Genomic DNA, 24,905 nt, shown 5'->3' with positions numbered 1-24,905 from the left:
TACTCTCCCCAGCCATCTCACACATCTTCACTCGCAGGTGTGCTCCCTACAACCCAAAAGCAAAAGGTTAAGAAATCTTTTTACAACAGGGCCAAATGTAGCCACAGTGGGTACTAAGGATGGCAGAGCAGTGCCTGGCTGCACATTATAAATAGACAAGGGCTGTTGGTGGAGCTACATTTTCTTATATCCCTGGTAAAGCATCTGCTTCGCATTGTTACAAGTGAGAAAAACAAAGCCTACGATGACTTGGGCCCCCGAAGGTCCCTGGTCCTCAGAGCAATATAAGGAAATAACCTCAAGCAAGTAGCCAAGTTGATTTCAAGCCCACGTACCATAAGCTGTTTTTAAAGTATGTTATAAATGTTTTAACTGAAAGACTGCTCCTATGAGCGAGTTAAGTGCCATCATCCCTAGTTCATTTCCAATGAAAAAATAGGAACAGAAAGCATTTGCTCAAGGTCTCCAAGGGAATCAACAACACAGCAAGGATTAGAACTAAGGATTTCCTGTCCAATCTGCAAACCACACCTCTCTCCTGTTTACAGTGTTAACTTATTCCCTAGCAGAAAAGCCATGTGAATGGAACAATTCAGTCTGCTATTCTGGCCTCCCTTCCTTCCCTTCTCAGTTCATTCCTGGCATTACCTTCAGACTCTTACAAACCTGTTACCAGAAGAACTGTGGGACAAAGTGAAGCAAGCAGAGAATGTTTCAGAACAGTTTCAGCTCAAATAATATTTGCTAAATTGAAGAAAATTTTAAAACTTAAAAAACCGTCCTGGAAATATTGTGCTATCGTGCTGTTATTAATAAAAAGGAAAACAAAACCAAGAGGTAAATTAACTCATACATCAAGGGATAAGTTAATGAATGACTAAAACCGATCACGCTAGTTACCTGCACACATTATTTTTTGTACACGACCCATAAATACTAAAGCAATAGTGTCACTACTCAGAGTCATAGTTAGTGTATGGTTTAAGAATCAAGAGAGTTTTAAGGATATATATATTGAGGCCCTTTGCATTTGGTTCCACCCCTCCTTTCTTTTTTTATGTCACATTTTCACATTTCCCTCTAGAATCACAGAAGCTAAAATCTCCTTGAAAGATACCAAAATATCAGCTGAATTTCTTATGTGAAAATCTTCTTCTTTCTACGATACCAGGGCTTAGGACATCAGTCTGTTCACACCCCCTAAATACCAAGAAGTGTTAACAACATCAAGCTGATTGAAAGTACAAGACTTGACTAGAGGCTAGGATCAGGAGCAAGAATGCTTGACTTCAAAGACTGCAAGGGCATTTTATTCCAAATTATACATTTAATCATCTCTTCCCATAATCCATGCTTTTTAAGGAACATTTCTCCTGGCAAAGTCAGATCACTGATGTGGGAAGTTCGTACACCCTGCTAGCACCACATAGAGCTAGCAATTAGCTTCCTTACTGCAATATCCTACTAAAGTTACAAGCTTCTTCAAAGCACAAAAACATGATTCCAGAGAGCCAACTGAGCTCTTTTTAGACCAGCTGGCTTTTACATATGTTTTATTAACAATGGCTTCAGTGATACGTACAAGATAACTATAGCACTTGAGCTAAGGCTTATATTTACTTATGCTTTTTGAAATAAACCTGTGCGGGCGTAATTCTTCCAACTCATGGTGAAGGATAATAGCTTGTTAATTAATGCATAAAAGTACATTGCTTTAGTAAGAATCGAAAATAGAAGATACTAAACCCCACTATTAAAAATAACAGGGAAATCCTATAGACAGCAATGTTTTTAGCACACTTGCTTTCAGCTTCCTGCTTTTGTTAAACCAACTCATTTCATAGAGGTCGCTGAAGCCATTCTTTTACCTATTTAGGTTTATTAGTAAGGAACGAGCAATTTTGCCCCCTCAATACCACTGCAGCCCTTCCTCAAAAAAGAAACATTTCAGTGTATAGGCCACGAGGTTTAGAAGTTAAAAACAAACAACTAAATAAAAAGAACTGTTCAAGACCCTTTGCAGTTCTTTATCTTAGCTCCTCCCCTTCCTGCAAAGTGCCTCATAAAGGTGGTGGTGAGCAAGGCCTTTTTCACCTGTGAGTTACTCTGTGCTTCTTAGAGATGCAGCATGTTATCAGTTAAGTCTGTGCATGAAGTGTTTTGTTTTTTTTTTTCCCAAGATAACTTTTTGTAAAAATTGTTGATGTTACTGTTATGTTTATTCCATCAATCTCAGTGTATTCCAAGAGATTGAAGAATGTTAATTATTCCTGTCCTAGAGACTAATAGCACAAAGAGATACAATACTTTATAAAGTATTCTTTGTGAATGCATTTATCAGTTTGGGATTATTTTGATTTTCTAATTGGTACAAAGAAAATTTTCAAGATGAAGAATGTGGATGCTCTGCATCAATAGTGAAAACTGGGACTGGGAAGGGCTAAGGCATCTCCTGCCCTTAGGCAGGGAGCAGCTCTGCTTAGACTATTCCCAGTAGGTGGTTATCTAATCTGCTCTTAAAAGTGCCTAGCAGTGGATGTGCTGCAGATTTGTTGGCAATGTGGTCAAGTCTTTAATCACTCTTATTAGAATAAAAGCACTTTCTGAGCACCTTGCCTTGTGTTTCTGGTGCTTAGTTTAGGATCCCTGTTCTTTTTTTTTTTTTTGGTTGTTTTATTTTTTTTCTCGTTTGTTTGTTTTTCTACTGCCAACAGGTTTCAGAGCTCTGAGTTATGTCCAATTTATCCGGAGGCGGAAGATTCAAATACGAAGAGATACCAGGTTATCCTGAACTATCTGCTCTCTTAATCTCAGCTAGTAGATTATGGGAAGGAATAAACCTATGTCTTGTGAATCTCCTATTTTGTCCTGTAGCTGCAGTTTTAGTTTCAATAGGATAAAGTTAGTTTGCTATGACAGATCTCTTATTTTGTGGTTTGATTCATCCTCCCTTAGAGCTAACTATAACTCATCAAAATGTAGTGAGACACTTAAAGGCAGTAATAACGTAACTTTTGTGTGTGTCTCAAGTTATCCTTTTTTTTTTTTAATTGTAAAATAGTGGGATATCTGCTACCCTCCCAAACGAGCCCTCCTAGTTAAAAAAAAAATAAATTATAAATATATATATATATATACACACTTGTTTTCCTATCCCCAGACAGGTGCTTCCTGTCTACATCTAAGACCTTTTTCTTCTTTACCAGAAGCCTTGTTTTCCCTGTGTTCTTGCCTGTAATTTTGCACTCACTTTAAAATGAATCTCCTGCCAGAACTCGGGTGGATGAAACCTGTACAAATTGTGCTTAAATAATCCATTAAACTAATATTTTGCAAATTGTGGTTTCAATCATTATAATTTAGACCTGCTCTAAACAGATCATCTTCAGAGCTGGTTTTAAACCAGTTTTGCAAACTCCTGCTTTAATGAATACAAAAAAACTATTTCCAAGCCTAATTAGTTTTTCTGTTTGCTTGCACCAGGCTGAAGTTAAGAAAAAAGTCTTTGTAATTTCGGAAAGAAAATGCTGAGGCTACCCCTTGAAATGGCGGCGCTTAATCCAATGAATTTTACAATTCTGAGATGACACAAGCTGCTTGTTCACTGAAGTTAGGAAGCTCTCATTACATAGGTTTGTTCAATGATGAATAGTTTAGGGCGCTCAGTTACAGAACCATTAGATACTATGGTTGCATGGTTTCCTTTGGGAGATGGCACTCTAGAAAATAACTTTCAGACCAATTGCAAGTGCCACTAATCTACCATCCTCTTCTGCTTTTAATCCTTGCTAATACTTAAACTAAACTGTCAAGTGAGTGTTCAGGATAGAATGTTTTATGCCCCTTTTGAATATTTTTTCCACAGTGTAGAAGCTCAGAACTGCTAGAAACTTTAATTTTATTTTTCCCTTTTCAAAAATAAAAACCAGTGACTTCACTGGAACTGTTCTAGAGAATAGAATCTGATACATGCCTTTGTCATGCTCAAGCTTAGAACTGTGAGGAAAGTTTAGGAATGGAAATGCTTAAACCTTTGTTTAAACCTTGGTTATGGTTGAAAATCTCTGGCCACTGGCAATGGAGGTTTTCAGGGCGTTACAAGTGGGACCTGCTGAAAGCAAACTCAGGTCAGGTAAAGCTTGACTGTCAAAAAACAAATGTGTGCCCAGAGAAGACTTCCTGGCATGGCACTTGGCACAGCGCAAATAACACTAAGGGCCTGCCTGCTTGAGGTTGGTGTTGATGTAACCTCAAAGAAGTTAGATGGGTTGGGACTTGCACCAAGTGCAGTTTGCCCTGCAAGTCTGCCTGCAACTCATTACAAAACCAGGGGCTGCCTGACCTTTTGTTAAGCATGAACTTCCACCTGGCAGTATTAAGACAGCACTGTTCCGATAATGGTTGTTAATTAAGTGGCTACATGCACAGAGACAATTATGTGAAATTAAGAGTGGGGAAACACACGGTGAATATTAGCAAACATTTTCTAGGAGTAAAGCCTGTTAGGCTGTGAAATGCTCTCCCGAAAAGCAATGGAAACCTCTTTTGCTGAGATACTTCAAGCTAGACAGTACGAAGTGCAGAAGAGTATGCTGTAGGGAATTAAATTGCCCTGATGTTAACCGTCGTGTGACCTTGGATGGCTCAGCTATTACTAAACTCCAGTGATAATTTTGGTGATAATTACTCCCTTTATTTCTAAACTGAATTATTGTAATTCATTATAGTCTTGTCTAATGGGTCATATTACTAGGAAACTAAAGCAGATACAAAATGAGTTGGTGATAATTCTTTGGGCCTTAGTTGTTTGATCAGTGATTTGACATTAATTTATTATTTAAACTGGTTATCAGTCAGATTTCATGTCTTGATTTTAAGTTGTAACTTCTGCAGCTCATGATTTATGCTGCTGTGAACTGACCACTCTGTATGTAGTTCACTGTCCTTACCAAATACAACCAGAGAGAGTTTTCTGTGGGTCTTTGTCCCTACAGTATTTTCGTTTCCTGGAGATGGTCTTTTAGTCTGAGTTGAAGGGGTTGGTTTGCTTAGCAAGAACTAGCGAGTAAAGCATAATTGGAATAAACATTCAGCAAAGCTTTGTACTGTTGGTGGTTGTGTAGAAATTTAATATATTACAGTTACTATTTCCCCAGAGCACCTGAACAAATGCTTAAACTCCAGTGAAATCAAAGGGTCATAAGCATATGCTTACAAACTTTCAGTCAGAGCTGCAAAATACTCTTGCTAATTTGCACTAACCATTAATACTAGAATGAATACTTGCGTTGTCTGAATTAGCAAGTGAACACCCAAGCAAAGACTGTGATTCCCAAGTTGTCTTACTAATTACCATGGCTGTGATTTAATGTTAATTATTTATTATACTTCATTATGTTCTATAGCTCAGTTAGTTCAAAACAAAAACCTGAAATGTTGGAATTATGATCTTTCATTCTGGCACCATGATATTAAATCTTTTCTAAGAAGGACTTTGTTCTAATTATAAGGTATGTACTAAAGCTTCATTAATTTATATTACAGGGCTAATTGCAAGTCTTTGCTTTTTTTTTTTTTTTAGCAGCATAAGTTCTTGAAACAATGCTTATGCTACCGTGAGGGCCAAATTCTGCATTAATAGTACAGAAAGCAATGGATAAATTGGACTTTATTTGCAAGCTTTCCTGCTAAATGGATGCAGGACACTTCTGTTTAGGGTTGAGAAAGATGGCTTTAAGGAATCCCAAAACAAGAGGGACATCAGCTTCTGTTCCAGATCTGGAATTGACTGAATATGGCCACAAATTTGTAGAACTGAGTCAACTTGTTCCTGAGCTCCGGGAAGTGTGGACCTGGGTGTTAAGAGAAGGCCCTTAACACTGTAGCAATCTAAAAAAAAGCCTGTCTTGATTGTGAATGCTTTCGAACTTGTGGTGTGTTTGCCTTTAGATTTTTGGGTGGCTGTCATGTTGGACCAAGCAAAATACATGGTTCCAGATTCTCCCAAACTTAGGTGAGTTGCAGTTCTTCAGAATGCCCTGTATGTGTTGAATATTTTTCAAATATTGCTTTATCATTGCTTACAATAATTATTTTATTTGCATGTGTGGTTTTTGAGGAACATTGAGATAAAGCTGTATTTGTCCAAAGTAGTAGTGAGCTAGTTCTGGGTTTGTGGCATTTACTCTCAAGCACTGGGAGCCCAACTGCGTTGGTGTGTTTGTTTAGACGTGTTCAGTTCCCACAATTCTCTTTTGCACTGTACTTGACTAGGAATTGAATGGTCTTTCATTTAAGAAAAGCAGCTTCTTAAGTTTTTTTCAGCTGGAAATGCAAAATTAGTGTACGTGATGACTTGGGAAACTTGTCTGAAGGCACACTGTGCTTGTGGCAGTGCTGGGCGTGCAGGATGAGCTCATGAATCTCAAAGTGAAATCTGGATTAGCAAGCCCTACCCTGCCTAAGAAAGGGCCAAAAAAAAAAAAAAAGCCTGCACAAACACCTGCGAAGGGAAACCGATGGCTTTGACAAGATCTTAAAATGGATTGTAGTGAATGTGTTGACTATGTCCTGTGAGGTAACTACAGTGGGGACCTTAATGGGGATGGAAGGGGCAGGCTTCTGAACCAGCAGGGCTGAGCAGAGAATCCTTAAGGGGTGAGGGGGGCTGAAGGGTGGTGGGAAGCTAAAAGGTGATGGGAGGCTGAAGGCTGGTGGAGGCTGAAACGAGCTGGGGGTGCACGGGGAAGAGCCATAAGGGCCGCGGGGCCGCGCTGGGGCCCTGAGGTGAAACGAGAGCCCCCAGCCCGCCGGGGACGAGTCCCCAGAAGGGTCCCGGCTCTGAGCCCCCCGTGAGGGAGCCGAGGCCGGGCGGGGAGGCCCTCTGAGGGCCCGGCGAGGCCCAGCCCGGCGGCGAGGCCGCTCCGCCTTCCCCCCCGTCCCCTTCCCTCCTCCGGGTGACGTCACCCGGAGCTCGCCCGGCGCCATTTTGAAAGTGGAGCCGCTCGGCGGGGGGGGCCGGAGCGAGGCGCGGAGCGGGGGCAGCCCCGGGAGCCGAACGGGAGCCGAACCGGAGCCGGAGGAACCGGAGCCGGCCGCAGCCCCTCCGCCATCCGCCGCCATCCTTCCCCCGGCCCGGCCCCGGCCGCCCCGCCGCCAAGCGCCCGGCCCGCCCGCCTCGCCGCCCCAACATGGCAGGTAAGGGGCGGCCGCCCCCCTGCTCGGCCCGCGGGCGGCTCGCGGCCCCCGCAGCGCGATGGAAGGGGAACGAGGGGGAGCTTCGGGGGGCGAGGCTGCACGGTTGTCCCCCTGGGGCCAGGGACCGGGCTTGGGGACAGGATCGGGCCCCCGGGGGGCTCGGGGGCAGGCGTGCTCCGTGCCAGGGGCAAAGCCGGGCGGGTGCGGGATGCGGTTGGATAACGGGGGGGGCTTTCCCTGCTTTATTTCTCCTTCCTTCCTCTGCCTGAGCCCCATTTTGCATCCCGAGGTGCTCGTGCTGCTGGAGGGGTGTGTGTGTGTGTGTGCAGGAGGTATCTCTTCCTCCGCACTTCTCCCTGCGGTTTCATCGATTCGCCCCCCCCCCGCCGCAAATTGGATCGCCTTCTCGGTGCTCTGCCTTCGGAGGAGCAGGCGAGGGAGGCAGCGTTTGGTTTGTGCTTTGCCTTTCCCCCCCCCTCCATGCTCCACCCTCCTCTTTTAGCCAGGAGAAGAAAAAAAAAAGTGCCGACTTGGTTCAAGCGAACTGTATGAAAACTAGAATTTTGGCGTTATGCAGGAGGAGCGGTGATTTGCCTTATACGCTGTCCCCTTTAAATGCTGCCATGGTGCCAGCTGCTAAATGACAAATGAAGAGGGTGGCGAGAGGAAAGCAAATGGGTTGTGCGGGTTTGGGGGGAATGGGAGAGGCGAGCGCAGCAGATCCTTCCAAGGTATCCGCAGAAAAGCCTTCTGACATCTCTCGTGGCGCTGGGAGCCCGTGCTTGCCTTCGCCGTGCTGAGTTATGTAGTTTGCTTGCCTGGAGTCCTTCAGAAAAGAAACGAAGGCAAGCGAAAAATGCATGCTGGAGTCTGGTCGTGGTGTAGCACTTCGGTTAACAGTGAGCCATTTGGTCATCTTTGGAAAGAATATTTTGGGGTTTCCTATTTCCACATCTTGGACTTGTTTTTACCCCTCAAATTAATGTAGGAGAGGGAAGAAGTCCGTTCTGCATTCTTTGTTATGCCAGAAGTGATAGCAGACCTCTGGATTAATGTGTAAATGCCATCTGTTGCTCAGCCTGTTTGAATCGTGTTGAGGAAAAGTTCCATTTTGACAGTGGCTTTAAAAAAAAAAAAAAAAAGGCAGGCCCATTTCAGTCCCTTCCTGTATGTACTCAGCTCAGCAGTGATTTGCTCAGAATGCAATGCAAAAGAAATGGGTGGTGATTTTTTTGTGTGTTTTGGTGGCAGGGTTCAAATGAATCACTGCCTTCCGCCGAGGCAGTAATGTTCCTGAAGTTTTCTCTTCGATCCGTTTTCTATGGTAGTAGAACTTGTTAACATCAGATTGCTTGTTTGCTTTTCTGCTCGGATTTGTTGGTGGCTTTTTCTTAAGCTGATAACTGCTTTCGTTACTTCTGCGAAGAGACTCTAAATTTGTGGTAAAATTATTTTCTTTAGCCTTCAGTGTGTAGGTTCAGTTCTTTGTTTTTGTGGGAGGAGGAAATGAATGACGTGCGTGGCTTATGTTGATTGAGAGATTGAAATGTTCCAAAAATGCAGAGCTTTTCTGACAGTTGCTGATTAAGTTGTGTGCGTGTGTTAGTGGGGTTCTGCTATATAAAGTAGGAAGAAGCTTTATGTCAAGTAGGATGCTCATGCGCTCTCGTTTGAAGTGTGTTTTAAGTTAGTGCCAGCCGTGTTACTTAGCCATGCGAGCTTTCGGTGAGAGGCTTTTATCGCTGTTACTGCTTACGCTGTTTTTGACAAACATTGCTTGGGACGCTGGCAAGCCCCTAATGACAAAAACAATATCTGTAAAGGAAAAAGGTGGGGAGGGGCAACTTGCAATTGTGCCGACATCATTGCTGAGGAAGTAGGCGGGTGCACTGTTGTCTGAAATTTTCGGTTAGTAACTATTACGGGCTCTTTGTGTTGCTCTGGGGGGGTCTCATTTTTTGTATTGTGTTTTTCAGGAGCTGGAGGAGGAAATGACATTCAGTGGTGTTTTTCTCAGGTGAAAGGCGCTGTAGATGATGATGTAGCAGAAGGTAAGAGGAATTTTTTTTTACTGTGATTTTTTTTCCCCTGATTTTCTAGGTACATTTTAGGAAGACGTGAATGCAATCTGTATTGTATGCAGCTTGAGCAAAGCAGATGGATATTTAATGTGCATTCAGATACCTAGAGTCAGATCAAACTGTGCTATGAGTCTTGTTCACGTTTGTAAGAAGGGCTGAATTTAGGCTTCTGAAGTGTTTTGCTGGAATTGTTTCCCAAAATCGTTAGATAGGTTTTTCCTGTCATTCAGCTTTTGTTTCGTGTTTTTTCCTAATCTGCAAAATGGGGAATGTGATACTTGTGTTCCACAGGGAGGTGTCGTGACAGCTAATTAATGCTTGTAGTCTTTGAAGACCTAAGTATTGGGTAAAGATCAAGTGATTTTTCCCAATTTTTCCAGTTTCTATTAGCCAGAAGAGGAAGAAATCAGAATATTTGCGTGTGCTTGCCTACTAAGTAGAGAGGGGTTTTGTGTTTGACATGAAAATGGGAACTGGCTCAAACTTTTCTGAGCTAGGGCTACTAGTGCTGGCAGTGACAAATGTCATCTCTTACTAAGATGGCTGCCTGCGATTGTGACTGCAAAAAGTGCTTGTTTTTCTTCGTTTTGGTTGGGGATTGTTAGAGGGGTCGTACTTACCACATGCTGCTCAGCGGTGCTAGCGAGCAAAATTTCTTCTCCGATCCTCACTGGCCTCTACATTTCTTTGGCCATAAGTTCCTGTTTGCGTAATACAACCTGTAAGATCAGGAGTTAATTTTTCTTTTGCTAGCAGTTGGCCTTGTCAATTATGGAATTTGTAACATTTCTTTTTTTTTAAACATATCCCAAATGCTCTGACTTACAGACAAGTGAGATTGATGTTGTATTTAGAAAAGCGGTAACTACGGTTCCCGTTATTTTCCCATTTGATGCGTGGTTCAGATTAACTTCCAAAGGCTGAAAAATGAGTATAAACATGAGACTTACTTTTATTAGCTACAGCTTGTGGCAAACAAGGCACTTTCAAAGACTTGTGTGATTTTACAAGCTGAAAGATGGCTTTTGGAAGCAAGAAAGCTGTAATGTTTTTTAAAGCTGAGTTTTGAATTTTTCAGGGAGTATGTCTTAAAGCTCGAACTCCAAAGTACTGTTAAATGTAATACAATCTTTTTTCCTCTGACAGACTTAAATTCTGTAACCTTTGTTTTAATTTCCTATCAAACTAAATACTCAAATATTGCAAGAATTCCAGTTGTGTGGCAGGTGCTTGCAAATAATTCTTCGTGCCAACAGCCCTGTTGACATGCACGTAATAGTAACGAGCTTTCTGTATACGCTGAAGTGGCTCTTGCAGGGAAATGGAAATGCAGAAGTCCGGAAATAGTCTGTCCTTCGCTTCCTTAGCTGCTCGGAGGTGCCGTACTTTGCTCTCCGCCAGATGACTTGCTGGCCTCCCGCTTCCTTCCGGGCAGGTGAGCAGCTGCAGGAGCGAGGCGCAGGGGGTGGAGTGCAGGGAAGCTGTCACCGTAGGAGAATTAACCAGCTTCAGGTCAGCCAGCCGCTCAGAACGCTCTCCAGAAAGCTGTATGAGTGTTTTGGACCGTATGGAACATGTAGGTTTCTGATTTTGTGACCCAAAGAACAATTTCGTGTCGTTGCCAGCTGTAATTGACTTCCGATGAGTAAGTGCAGACCCCTCAGCGTGATGCAAGACGGCCTGAAATTAAATGCCGAGATCCTGGAACGAGGTCCCCGCATTAGTGTTGTACTTGATTGTCGTGAATTTGTTGAGCTGAAATTCTAAGCTCTTCTGAGTATTTGGCTCCCCCGATGCATACTGGAAATTGTTAAAAGCCAGCTGTGTAACTGTAACGCAGCTTTACCTTCCCTGCAGTCCTGGGAGCTCCTGTTATGCTTTATAACGTCCATCTGTAATCCTGCTGGGTCGATGATGTAGCTGAAACTTAGCTTTTTCTGTACTTCTGGCTTTAAGGTTCACCTTAATAAAATGAAGCCTTGTGTAGTTCTTGCAAAATGGGAACGGCAATTTTGCATGCTTCTGGTCCCCCTTCAGAATACTGAGGGACAAGTCGCCAGTGGCTCCAAGTCTGGTCTGACCTTTCTTCCCTCCCTGCCTTTGTCTGCCTTTTTGTGGCAGCTCCATGGTGAAAGCTAAAGAAAATTTTGCTGTCTGAAACTTCAGTGATTCTTTAACCGCCGTGGTCTGCAGGCTAACAAGCGTGGGCTCCAGCCACGGCTGGGACTGAGGACAGTGCCAATTTGGCTAGGGTAGTACCTAGGGCGTGGGGTTTTGAAGTGGCTTTAGAACTGGGATTTTAAGAACTGACTTTTGTGGAGTACTGAAACTTCCCTAGAAACAGCAAAGTGAAGAAAACAAACCTAGAAGAAATGGAAGAAGTATGTTTCACTTTTTCTTCCCATTCTTAACAGAATTGTGATATCAGTTAACACTAACTGTGTGTCAGCCAAGGAACCTGCATCCATTCATCACATGAAGCAGCTGAATGTGAACCGGCAGTCTCCCTAAAATACTGACCGTAAAACAGGCCAGTGGAGAGTAACGCTTCTATCAATGCAGTAACGATGGCAGCAACTTCAGAAAGTTTGCAAGGAGTGCTGGTGCAGAGCTTCCAGTAGGTTTGGGGTCAGGTGTGAGCACCTCACCGTCTCGTAGTAGGAACAGCCTCCAGTTCTGTGGGTGCTGAGGTTGGAATGGCTGGCTGTTACAAAGTCAATATTTGAGGGTTAGCTGGTGTTTCAGCCAGCAATCAGGTGACAGTTCTTAATTCTCTGGCTTTCTAAGCACCGTGTGGTAGGTGGATGTGACATTTCCTTTGGAGATGGTGAGGATGGAAGGAAAAGGGGGGAAACTGTTATGAAACCTAGGAAGTGAAGATGGCAATGGCCAAGGCTGCGCCATTTTGCTTTGGCAGAGCTTTTGTAACTTCAGGAGCGTGGCTGTGTGAGGAGCAGCCAGCTCCCCTCCAGTCTCAGCACGTATGGAGCTTCTCTTTGGTTGTCAGCTTTGGCTGGCTCTTGTTTGCATCAAGGCGAAGTACGGAACTTGGATTTGAAGTTGACATCTGAGTGTCAGAATCATTATAGTTGGTGTCCTTAAAATTAACCGATGACAGAAGGTTGCCTTTTTGTCACGTGGCTTCTGCTGTCTCTGCTTCTGAAACAGCCGATTCTTTGCTCAACAGAAGTCTTCCTCCCTTCTCAACTTCCTATTTGTCCTTCTGGAGCCCAGTCCCACAAAGTGTCAGTGCTCAACTTGTTATTCTGACTACTCTGGAGAATCTGGACCCAGGACACTAGACGAGACAAGACTTTTCCAGGGGTGAAGTAGATTTATTGTCCTTTAATTTCAGTGGTCCAGGGTATCAAAAGAATTTCTAATGCATGGGTTTCTTTTTTTTCTGGCATTGCTGTTCCAGTGCAGGAAAGATTTAACTGTCCGGAACTGCTCAAGAGCAGACATGACCACACTTTCTTAGTAGAAGCTTCCTTTATGGGAATGACTGCAGAAAAGGAGTACAGAGGTTTCCTGCAGTTTCTTTGGTTTTGTTCTGCAGCTCTGCTTTCTAAGAGGTAGCATGGTGGCAACTCCACTTGAAAACAACTTGAGAACCGTGAGTTTAAACCATCCTTGAAAACTAGACGTTAGCTTAATGGAATGAGTTTGTGCTTCAGAACAAATTAAGTCAAATTTGTTTAATTACTTGGCAGAAGGAAAAGAGTCAAGCTGCTGTATCTAAATGTTCTTTCAAGCGTAATCCAAAGATACGTAAAAGTCCGATGGTCTGCGTCCAAGGCTGGGAGCCAGGAACCTAGGTCCTAAGCTGAGTGATCAGCCCTCATCGTGGACAAGCTGTTTTAACTGCCTGGGGCCTAAACGCCTCTGGAGGAGGCACTGGGGTATCTGCTGTGGCTGCTAAGTCTGCTCCAGGACCGTTCTCTGCTTCTTTGTTAGTGACCTATCGCTTGATTCGCGTTTCCTCTTTGTAGCTGAAACGCTGCTGTAGTCTGCTGCAGTTTGTGCAGATGATGAAGGGATGAAGTCACATTTCTGTCCCTAGCCAAACTGAGTGTGGTCAGAGATGTAAACAAGGTTTGCCTTTTCTCCTGTTCAGGAATGTCTTTCTCCATTTGATTCTAGGTATGTTTTATCTTGAAAGTGTAGATTTGTGCTTGCTTTTGGCAGACTTCAAAATTGCGGAGCAGCTGTGGGAGCTGTTACTGCTTCAGCAGTGGTACTTGGTCTTCAGTACCCCAAAAAATCTGTTGTTAACAGTGAGGAAACTGAGGCCAGGAATGAGAACTGCAGTGAGGAGCAGCTTACCAGCATCTGCAGCTCACTGTCTTCTCTTGCCTCATCAGGAGACTTTCTCTTGGTCGAGTAACATCTGTGTGGAGTAAGAGCTGCTGAGCCTCCCTCCAGAAAGCTGGGTGGCTGTGCCCCGCACGCTGCTCCTGGTGGCACCTCCTGCGCTGTTGGCTTCCACGTAGGGCGGTGCTGGGGGGACCACTCGGGGAGCGGGGCTCCCACCCAGCTGCAGCTCTGTGGGCAGGAGTCGCAGAAGGGGAACAATGGTGTCATTATGCAAGCGGTGGATGGGCTTCTTCAAATGCAAACTGATGCAGTAGGAGGGGAAGAAAAATCCTAAGAAGTAGCAAAAGCGTGAGGAGGGTTTGGGATACTAATGTCGGGGAAAGATCGGGGTACAGTTATGGGAGGGAGCTGAACTTCTGTGTGAGGGCTATGGTTAAGCTCTCTGCTCATGGGGCGATGTCAGCTAAGAGGAGCAAGGCCTAGCAATAGGCTTGTTTAAAGGGGTAATGTAAAATATGCCGTTGAAAATTTAAAAACAAAAAAACCCACTGAGGGTATGGTCCTGTCCTGCCTGTGTTCTTCAGTCCACTTCTGTGTTACAGCTCTTACCTTCCGCTGTTTGCAGAACGGCTGGCTGCATCTGGAGAGGAGTAGGCTGCTGTGCTCTAGGAAGCGCTGGTCTGACTTGGCTGAAGTGTGTGCTTGTGAGGTCCCCCCCGACAAAGAGCAGACAGCTCAACAGTAAGAGGCTGTTCAGCTCCCCGAAGCTGTTGTCCTCTCTTGATGAGAGGTCGGTAGCTTGGGCACTTCAGCCCGTCAGTCATGCTGACCGGGGTTGGGCTCCGCTGTTCTGGGAAGCTTTTGCACTTAGATCAAAAATCAGATGGGAGGAGGAGTTGTTTGTGGTTTTTTTTTGTATTGTAAATACAGCAGCTACTGTGATGAAGCCATCAGGCACCAGCCCTACAAAGGAGTGTGGAAATCCTGGTGGATTACAGCCCTTGAGCAACTCTGTAAAAAAAATTTTTAATTTTAAAGGTGCTACTCTTCTTGGGTACTTCCACCCTAAGAACAGGCTTCCGTAGCTTCACAGAACATGCATGGGAGAGAGCTAAAATGAAGAAGGAAATGTCTGGTGGGTGCAGTGCTGAAGTAAGAGTTAAGGGCTGGGTGTTCCTAGCTGTACTGTTTGCCTTTTTTTTCCCCCTGCTGTCTTCTGACTTGCCTATTTAGGCCATGGCTACATGTTTGGCAGCATTTCTGCTTAAAGAGGCACTCCTTCCCACTCTGCTGGCACCAGCGTGCGTGTAACTGCACAATGAACTTGTCTGGGAAGCCGATCCAGCTGAAAAATACTTAAAATTGTGGTTTTGACCGGATTATTTCTCAGCTGAATTGAACCCTGATCTGGTTCTCAGTGCTGTGTGCGCTTGTGCCAGCACAATGTGATGAGTGAGCGAGCTGCTGAAAGGAAGAGGAGGAACTGTGGAAGGGAGGCAGTCTCTTTATAGGATTTTATGCACAGCCAATGTGAGATCCTGATCTTTAAGTGCTGTGCTACTCCAAACGGTAGAGTAGCTTAACAAAAAGGACTTTAGAGCTTTGCTGTTCAAGATATACTTGGAGCACGTGCGGTCTGAAGGCCACCAATAAATATATCTAACACCAGTTCTGTATGGTAACCTTAGGAGGCTGCGCTACAGTGCTGCCCTAATAAAATGGGTCAAACTTCCTGCAGTGCACTGCTGCTTGACTGAGATCCTGCATGGTTGGTGATGGCTTTTGGAGATGTTTTGTAGACTGAAGCTGGTCCAGTCTGCGCTGCTATAGGGGAAAAAGCTTATTTTTACTGGGTTACTTTGCAGTCAAATCATATCCCTGAGCTCAGGGCTGTGGGGATGTGCAAACCTGCATGGTGTAAAGAGGGGTGGTGGGAACGTGCCCGAGGGCAGGAGGAGGGCGCAGAACCCCCTCGCGTGGTGGCAGCGGGGATTCAGGCAGGTAGGAGCCGACTGGCAAACCGCTTTGCGGTGTGTCGGGTCGGGATTCTTCCAAATTAGATCACGCACACATCTGACACACATGTACCATGTCGTTTATTACCAGGCTGTAAATAATTCTGGTGTTTTTCTGCAGCAGAACGAGTACACGTGGAATAGGCTTTCATCCTCTGGTGTTCACACAAGCAGTCTGAAAGGAGAAACAAACCCTTCTCGTTCAGCATTTATTAATTGGTATTGTTTCTCTTAAAAGCTGTGCTGCTGTTCGTATGGTTTAGTTTCTTGGAAGTTGCTGTAGAAAAGCATCTCAGTTAATTGGGAGATGGATTACTGACTGACTGCTTTACGGTAAAGAGCTTTAGGTCACGTAACAAACGATAATCTATTCTTACCGCTCTTAATATGATTTGAAAATTTGATCCCTTGTTTGGGGATTTCACTTAAACTAATGTCTTGTCTTGCATTTAGGTGCTAGAGAACGAGGCCTGCCGTGTCTTAGGTGCTCCTGAAGTGTGTGCAGTGCACCTGCTGTGCCCTGCGCCTCCTGTAGTAAAAATGCCTGTTGCTGATGGCATCAAAGTGAGGCTACCCGTGCTTTCCTTTGAGGAAATGCTGTGCTCTTGAAGCTCTTTTATTGGTGTAAGATGCTTTTCTTACTGCCTTAAGGGTATTTTCCAGACCTTTTTTTTCCTATTATTCATAACATGCAGTACCATAAACGTCTACAATATTTTTAGTATGGAGTGCGAAGTTTTGTGGAATAATTCAGCCTTCGGTAATTATGTGAAACTGTGAGCGTTACTGCTCTAAAAAAAGAGGAGTGAAAAGCTCTGACACAGGCAGACACGTTGTGAGTCGTGACAGCAGCTGCTGTGTTTCTATGACAATCGGGAGGAGAAGTGCAGGAAGTGTGTTCCTTGAACCAGCCTCGGCTGGGAATCGTCCTTCACGAAGCTCTGGTAGGCTTTAGGTCAGAATCTGGACAGTTTTCTGGATTTTAAATTTGAGTGGAATATGTGTAATGTCACTGTTAATATTTTATGGCTCTGTTAAAGCACGCACTAATGAGATGCTATTTGTGTAGGGTTTGCACACAGGTAAGCTGAAAATAGGATATTGTCGTACGGTGTGGGGGTCTTAGGGGAAAAATAGGCACTGTTTTCTTCACCCTGCGGGTACTCTGCAAGGTGAGGAATTGATGCTCTGATGGTGTGTGCTTGTTGCACATCTACCCAGCAGGGCTTCCTTTAAATAATGCACCGACCCTTGCTTTCTGGCTGCCCAAAAGGCCTGCTTTAGGGCGTTGTTTGGGGCTGTTGGTGTTACCTGGCAGTGGGTTTGCCTTCTGGTTTTCTGTTGCTGGTGCTCTGGGGTTGTTACCCTTGCCTTCAAAACGTGGGTGCTGGCTACCAGCACCAGGTAAGGTGTTCCATCGAGTTGATGTTACTGCAAATTATTCTTTGAGGTTTCTGTGCATGACTGTAATTCTGTTACAGAAATAGAAGCGGCTGCAAGCTTCTCTCTTCTAACTTGTGCTTTTGTTGAGCACTGGAGGAGAAATTATTTACTTGGTCAGCCGTTCTTTATAAGAATGTGTTTTCCTCCCAGCCATCCCCAAGTGATAGCACCATTAAGAAACCCAGCCTATCTGGGCCACGTGGCAAACCCTCGGGCAGATAAACCGAAGTTAGATGCAAGTCTAAAAAAATATAATTAGGGTCAGGAAGAGAGGATTTAGGAGTTGTATTGTTGGAAAGATTGATTTCCCAGGTGTGCAGAATGTGTTTTAGGTGGAAATGTTTTTCTTTGCATTTTCAATTGTAGTTTTTGTATTAATGCTCAGGGAGTAACAAGATTTCCAAATGTGCACAGTTAATGCTTGATGGTTTTGAGAACTTAGGAGAATATAACTGTGTATATTCAGGAACATGTAAGGTGTTTGAGAGTTCAGACTGTAGTTGCTCACTTAAACTTAGGAAGCATTTGTACGATATTCCTGTCTGTTAAATGCTCCTGACTATATTTTGCTTTTTCCCCAAGGAGTATAAAAAGTATTCAGGGGCCATGCTTTGACTCTTCACAACGGTGGTTGCAGCTGGCCTTTCTTCCGTCAGGAGGTCAGAAGTTGATGCGCAGAGGCTGTGACCTACATGTGCTTGGGTATAGTGCTCATAAAGAGTGTGAAGAGCGCTTTTTTTAAAGTAATTCGACCCAGCAGACAAAATTTACGCATTAAAATATTTTTTATCTTGAAATTTCATAAATGATAATTCTGAAAGACACTTTTGAGAGTTCCTGGACTTTTTTCTGATGTAGTTGCATAACAGAACTTAATTTCCCAGTGTTTGTAATGCATCGTTTCTGTAAACGGGGTCATTCGTAGAGATACTGACAGAACTGAAAGGAAGTCCTGCGTTAGCTCTTAATTGATGTTAATTCTTGCTTTGGGGAACTGGCCCGAGTGGAAATTACATGTCTTGGGTTATTGGTTATCAGAGGAATTTATCTTGAATTAGTTTCCCCAGACAGTTGTCAGTGTAGCAAGTATCTGGTGGAGCCGGAGCAGTGAGGGGTGGCTGGCTGGATGCTTCCCCTGGGTGCAGGATAACGGTGTGAAGGAGCCACGGGAACAACTGAGACAATTCCTCAGCCTTCCAATGCTTGTTTGTAGTCTCCTTCCATATGGGGAGCTCTAATATCAGTGAATTTGGGATCTGTTGGAGAATCTTTTCTAAAAGATCAGTGTGAATAAACCGCAATTGAAACTGCAGCACGCAGACCTTGTCATGGTCTGGTCCAGCAGTGAGCAGACGGCTCTGCGATGTAGAGGCAGTACCGAGGCATTCATAAGCTGCATTTAGGGACACTGGAACTGGCAGGAGGGGCTTTTTGACCCAACTTTCTGTAGAAGCTGCCTGCTTTTCTCTGTTCTCACAGCCTTGTGTTCGGAATTTTGTAGTTTAACCTTTATTGATTTTATATTTCTGTTCAAGAAACATGCAGGGTCTTCATTTTGTGTTCCCTTTTGGACCAGTAGCCCACTCACGAGGAGCAGTGGAGGCCGGTAACATGACAATCCTGTTACTGGAGCAGGACGCCTGCTGTGCTTAACCCAGCAGTTCTCTCTCTTGAGAAGATTTGGATGCCTCAGAGGAAAGTGCAGTAAGGAGATAGCATTTAAGAACAAACCAAACCTCTAGGACTGCGCACACCAGGTTGCTGGCTCCCTGGAGCTTGTGGATTCTCTTCCTTGATTTGACCTGAGGAAGCTCAGACCAAACTTTGTTATAACACATCTACTGGCTTATGTGGCATTCTCACCCTTCTGCTGTTTCTGCAGATCTCAAGTGTGATCTAAATTGTCATCTACAGCTGTGCTGTGAGGTCATCTCTGTTCTGATCCTCATGTTCCTGTGCAAGGGCTATTACGTGTGTACGTTGGTAGGGAAAGAGATGACACAACGGAGTGATTGCATCCTGTGTCGGAGCACTTCTGGCTTAATCTTTCCTCCTTGCTGGCTGCAGTCATTTTGAAGAAGTCAGCAGGAGAAGATGATGTACACAGCCCTCTTTGGTCTTGTAAGCTTGTTTGTGTGTGTGTTGAAACTCGTTTTCCAGAAGTTCTGCTCTTACGTAATGCTCAAGTTGAAGTTTGGCACCTTCCAATTCATGTTCTTTTAACTAGTGTATTTTCAGTGAGGCTTACTTCTATTAAATAGCTGTGTGTTTTTTTAACTTTTTACCAAGTTTAAAATTTAGGCTTAAAATTAATTATCCTGAGGGGATAAGAATAGAAATTAAGATAATTGAAAGTAATCATGCTGAGTTGAGATGCATCATTTTAGCCCCAATGTACTTTGTTTTTTCCTTGTCTGTAAGACTAGCATGCGTGTTGCCCAAAATTGGGTTCCAAGACTTCTACTAAAAGCTATTGCAGGGAGCTTTGAGGTCTTTGCAGGACAGTAATATAACTAAATATTGTGTCTTGTTTTTATAGCTGTTATATAATTTTTCCAAGATCAAAGAAAGGCTCCTAATTTATAGATAGCGAAGATGAGATGTAAAGTAACTCCGTTAAGAATAAAGGTCAGTATTTAGCTCAGGCTTGCAGACTGTAATTTTTTCAGATGTGGTATAAGCGTGAGGGTCAGCCTTACCGAGGTGTCAACGTGTAGATTCTGTTCTGCATCATTTAAAGAAGTGTTAATCTCTGGAAGTCCGGGCTTCAAACTAGTATTGGCTTCTGTTTAAGTACAACAAAAATTTAAGACGTTGAGGCATGTATGCTTGGGCTGGAGTAAAAAGTGCAGGAAAATACTTGCTAAGTGTGTGGGGCGGAAAGGCAATTGGTAAATGGAAGAGTATTTTCCATGTTCCACAGCAAAAAATGCACTAAGTATTAAAATGAACAAATAAAGGAGTGGATGTCCGTAGTGAGTGAAATAATTTGAAGGTTTTATTCCTCAGTCCCGTCATAGTCAGAGCTCTGTATTCGTCTCTGCTGGAAGCTTCAGTTGCACTTGTGACCTTCACAGGCGCTGTGCTCTCCGGCAGGCTGCCTGAAACTCATCTAGTGAGCGTGCCTCCTTCCCTCCTTTCCTTCTCCATTATGGTAGGTAAGATGACTTTTTTTAACTTTAATTTTCCTTCCTTAGAGGGAGGCACTTGGCATGTGTCTGAGGTGCAATGGTCTCTTGCATGCTAGAGTTTGACACTTGGAGATTAAAAAGTGTTACAAATTTTTGCCTTTAGCAATAAAAGCTTTGGTCAAAGAATGTATGAGAAGAGTCTGAAACAGCGTGATAGTTTCCAGGAATTGTTTTTTGTATTGACAACAGAAGGGCAACCCAGACTACAGAATTCTAGTAGCTGATCTTGAAAGGCGTTGCCAAATCATGATGTTTTTCTAAAGTACTGCTCCTAATTTTTAACTTGCGGTGTATGTTTTGTAGTGGCTTCAGCAAAAAGAGCAAATCAAGATACTCCAAGTGCTCTTAAGCTGTGGCATTCCCAGTGACAAATGAAGAAAGGCATCGCCTCAAGGCTTCTGTTCTGTACATGCAAAACAATAGCACAGTATGTTATTTCTAAATATATTGTTATTTGCAAACAGAAAACGAACCACTGGCTTTTCTGTGCTGTGCAGCCTATTGAAATTCTGGCTGTGATTCCAGCGGAGACTTTGCCATAAATAGCTCTGCACTACTTCGGAACACAAACAAGCCTCCTGAAAAGATCTGAAGTAAGGTCTTCTGAGGGGACTAGTTAGTGGAGATACTTCGGTGGAGGTGAGGAATGTTTCTGTAGGTTGAGGTGGGGAGCTGTCAGCAGGAGTTGAGAAGTAAGTAGTTACTGACTCAAATTAGTTTCAAGGACTCCGGAATCACCTGAGTTGAGTGAAGGAAGAAAAAGGATGATAAAAATGCACAAGTACAAGCAGAAACAGGTATGTTTTCCTTGTTAGCATTGAAGAGCTTTAAAAAAAAAAAAAAAACAAACATATGCCACATGGTAAGTAAATATAACTTGAAATAGAAATGATTTATTCTTTTAACGTGCAGTCATCCAAATGAAAGCATCCTTTTAAAATTTATACTGAACAGATGTTTGGTAGTGTGAATTAATACATAGCTAATTCTGTAGTGCTTATTTTTCAGTGCTGTCTGGGCGAATGTACCCTTGAATAAGTAACGCAGGGGCAGCTTTTGTGTAGATGTGTTCAGCTATAATTGGTGCAAGCTGTCTTGAGTAAGATACTTTACTGTCTTGAGGAGAAGCTTATAAACCTGTGCGTTAGGAGAGGTGAGTAAATTCCTTAGTGATTCCCCTAGTTCACAGCGCTGATTTTTCCCTAGACCTGTTGCTACTAAGTATTTTAACAAGCAGAATTCAAGAGTCAAAGAGCATGAACATAACTTTGGCACTTGTGAAATCCATGCTCTGAGTGGTAGACTTCAGTTCTCTGCTCAGCCCCTGGTTATCAAACAAATGTGTTTATCATCTGTCACAACAAAATGAGGATGGCATCACAGAAAAGGGCTGAGAAGACCTTGGGAGTTTGTTATTACGTTCTCTACATGCAAATCTTTCAACTTTACATATTACTCCTGATGGATGTTTATTGAAAAGCCTTAATCTATGGACATCTTGCAGCCTCGGAAGCGTATATTTAAAGCTTAACTACTCATATTTTTGAATGACTTTTTTTATTATGTTTAAAATCACATTTGGTGACAGAGCATGAGAAATTTATGTGTGGGAATTGCACGCTGGTCTTGAATGGAAATTAGTCCTAATACCCATAGAAGGCAGGGACTCTGTGCTATTAACTGCATATAACTTAGTGGGATCAACAGCTTAGCCACTGATACTTTTTTCTTTTTTAAGATCTCAATGGTATTTCTGAGCTTGTTGGCATTTTTCAAGAACATTCTTCTTCATCCTTCCCATGCCTATTAAGAGCAGTTCCCTAAGAAAATGAAAGTATAAATAAAACAGCTTGGTAATACAGGAAAGCACTTCTGCTGCAAGGGGTAATTAGCCTGTTCTTCGAAAATAGATGCATTGCTAGCATGTTGTCTTTATCACAGTGAGAAGAAATAAAGCGTAAATAAATCTTTGTCTAATTCTTTCTTTGTATTTTGGAAAATCCTGATAATAAATGTAACTTGAATTCAATAGTGCTGGTCATAGGAGACTTATGGAGCACTTCTTGAAGTATCACACATCCAGAAGGAGCCCAGTGAGTGTGTAGTACTGTAATTGATCTCTCAGACTACAGGTTTTCCAGAGAGCAGTGGGTTGAGCTGGAGTCCTGGTCTCCCAAATCTTACCCTGCATATGGCAGTAGGATGTCCTTTATCTGCAGGTCAGCAGGGATGTTTTCAGGAGAGCCAGAATCAGCAGCGCTGCTCTTCTTTGAATAGAGGTTGTTTGATTTTTCTGGTCCATCATAAAGTTTATTTTGGAAAATGAGTAATCCTGATTTTTTGTGCTTAATGTCAGAACTGAGATAGTTCTTTCTTGGAAGTTCGGCATGCAGCAACAGTTTTGCTGTAGCTTTATTTACGATGCTTTGTAAAGCAAAGCTCTGCAGGCAGAAAATGTGTTGGAACAAGTTATGTACCAGAGCACTGAGGCTAGACAAATGCAGTAGTAGAGCAGAAATAATCAAATCTGTTATTTATAAGCCTTTTTGTCTCAGTTCTCCTGGTATTGCTCAGTAAATCCCTCAGTGTTGTGAGCGATAGTGACAGAACATTCAGGCACCTAAGGGGCTCTTACTTGAAACAAAGTGTGGGCATGAAGGTAGTCGCTGCTTGAGTTAATTTTGTTCCCCTATAACCAGATAATGCCTGATCTGTATGCAGTTGTATAAAAGACAAAAATGACAAGAAACTCCCTAAATTCTCCACGATATGAATATAATTTAACCCTTCTGTCATCTTTCTCCAGGGAAGTATCTCATAAGTCAGCATGGGTTTTGCTGGCTGAGCAGGGTTTCTGCATTGAAATGTAACTAGTGTGGACTGCACGTTGAATTGCTTAGTACAGTTAACTTTCTAAAGTGTGTTGAAAGGCATAATGCGTGGAACTAGAAAACTCAAGGTGGAGGAAACCCTTTCCTTTCCTGCATCATTTAGTCAGGTTATCGCTACATCTGCAGGAATATTTAAAACATGCTCAGTAGTATGTATGCACTGTAGAGGCAGAAAGCACTGTCAGATTGCTTGTTTAAGCAAACCATGAGCTTCACGTTCTTCTGCGCTCGTATTTTTGAGATTTCATCTAGGGTTTTAAACAAAAAGTTGTTTTTGAATTGTTGCTGCTGCAGCACCAAGGAGCACGTGTTTATTTCAATTATTTTTGGGGTATGTAAACCAGTCAAGGCTTGGTTATGTGAGTGTTCTGGGCTGTTGTAAACTGTTTTGTATGTGGGATATGCCGTTGCCATAATGACAGCCACTATCACTTATTCTATCAGTAATGGTTGCCAGAGATGTGTGGCATTTGAAACCTAAGGTTTTGGATTTCTTTATCTACATCTAAGCAGGGACACGTAATTTTTTGCAGGTTAAGTGTGACTGTTGTATGCTGTGACAGCAGTGGAGCACATACGTACCCAAGCCAGATATTTAAAATGTTAGATGTTTTTTTATGTAGTAGATGCTTTCAAAAGGAATACATTGCAAACTGTAACGTGTTTAGATTTTTTTAAACAGTCTGTCTTCTATACTTAAAGCCTTTTATTCTTTATATTTCACATCAAAGCCATCCTTTCTGATGGAGTATTAGATAGCAGCTTAATTTAGGGGTGCATAGCCTCTCGAGGTGATGTTATTCAGAGGTTAGCCACTGCTGCTCGCAGTCTTTCTGATGGTCCTGACCTTGATGGGAGAGGAGTTTTTCAGCGTGATGGCAGAGGGATTGATGCAAAGCTGCGATGCACATCCTCAGTAGGGGGGAGGCAGGTGGCTTTTCCCAGTTCCCTGCATTAAAGTAGATTCAAACTTCTCAGGTTGGAAGCTCTCAGCAGCTGAATTTTGTGATGATTAGAAAACTGAACCCTGCAATAGCTTTCATATTGAGCAACAGGCCAGTATTTAACAATGCTGAAGTGTTGGGTTTGCCGTTGGCTACCTCTGTATTTAAAGTCAGAACAATTCGCTGGTTGCAGACAGGAAGGGTTGTGGGCAGACCTGAGCTGTTTTTTGGGATCGTGCACTCTTGCAGAGGCTGTAAAGAGCAGGCTCAAGGAGAAGCTGTGACCTTTAGCAGCTTGTCCCTAATTGTGACCGAACGTTGCAGCTCCACAACCTGTGAGGCTGCTCGCCCGCCTTTCTAAGGTTATTTAAGACGGGCACCAGGAGCGGGGCTGGATTTCTGCCACTTGTGCCTCTTATGTTTATGATATTAATAAACTGGTGTCAAATGTCCTGGGAACGGGTGATGTGGGCTGAAAGACCTTTGTTTCAGCCAACAATAGACCTGAATTAGTGTGAATAGGAAAAGCAAATAGGCGCTTCCTGTCATATTTTAAGGAATACTGGGGTTTGGGGAAGCGTGTGCATTAAGAGACTTAACCTGAATGCTCATCACTTGCCAGTGCTTTTTCCTAGTAAAGTTTTCCCCGTGTGTGTGTCTGTTAATCTTTCTAAATATGTTTGCTGTGCTAATGAGGTAGAATCCCATTTGTTTGAACAGATCTTTTTTAGGGTATTCTTCAGGGGAAAAACTGTAAGCTGAACTGCATGAAGATCTGAAGAGGGGACACGTCTCAGTTATTTTCCTGACCTGCCTTGTTCCTCGA

At 43.2% G+C, this 24,905-nt stretch overlaps 1 protein-coding gene across 5 annotated transcripts in view; it reads left to right on the top strand.

Moving 5' to 3' along the window:
• Positions 1-2,071: 2,071 nt before the first annotated feature.
• The window catches only part of PPP2R2A (protein phosphatase 2 regulatory subunit Balpha), a 43,586-nt gene continuing 20,752 nt past the window's right edge, over positions 2,072-24,905 (top strand). Inside the window, exons 1-4 of one of the 5 annotated variants that reach the window (XM_080568557.1) lie at positions 2,072-2,138; positions 2,715-2,781; positions 5,950-6,013; positions 9,174-9,248. In XM_080568557.1, the coding sequence (XP_080424683.1) occupies positions 2,122-2,138; positions 2,715-2,781; positions 5,950-6,013; positions 9,174-9,248 (223 nt within the window). In that variant the 5' untranslated portion in view covers positions 2,072-2,121. Of the gene's footprint in view, positions 2,139-2,711; positions 2,782-5,949; positions 6,014-6,962; positions 7,198-8,469; positions 8,522-9,173; positions 9,249-24,905 lie in introns of those variants that run through there. The other 4 variants (XM_080568559.1, XM_080568560.1, XM_080568561.1 and 1 more) reach the window with 4 other exon arrangements.

The sequence above is a fragment of the Anser brachyrhynchus genome (genome assembly GCF_964034855.1).
Source record: "Anser brachyrhynchus genome assembly, chromosome: 26".
NCBI lineage: Eukaryota > Metazoa > Chordata > Aves > Anseriformes > Anatidae > Anser > Anser brachyrhynchus.
Note: the sequence above shows the minus strand (reverse complement) of the source record. Positions and strands in the feature narration are given on the sequence as shown.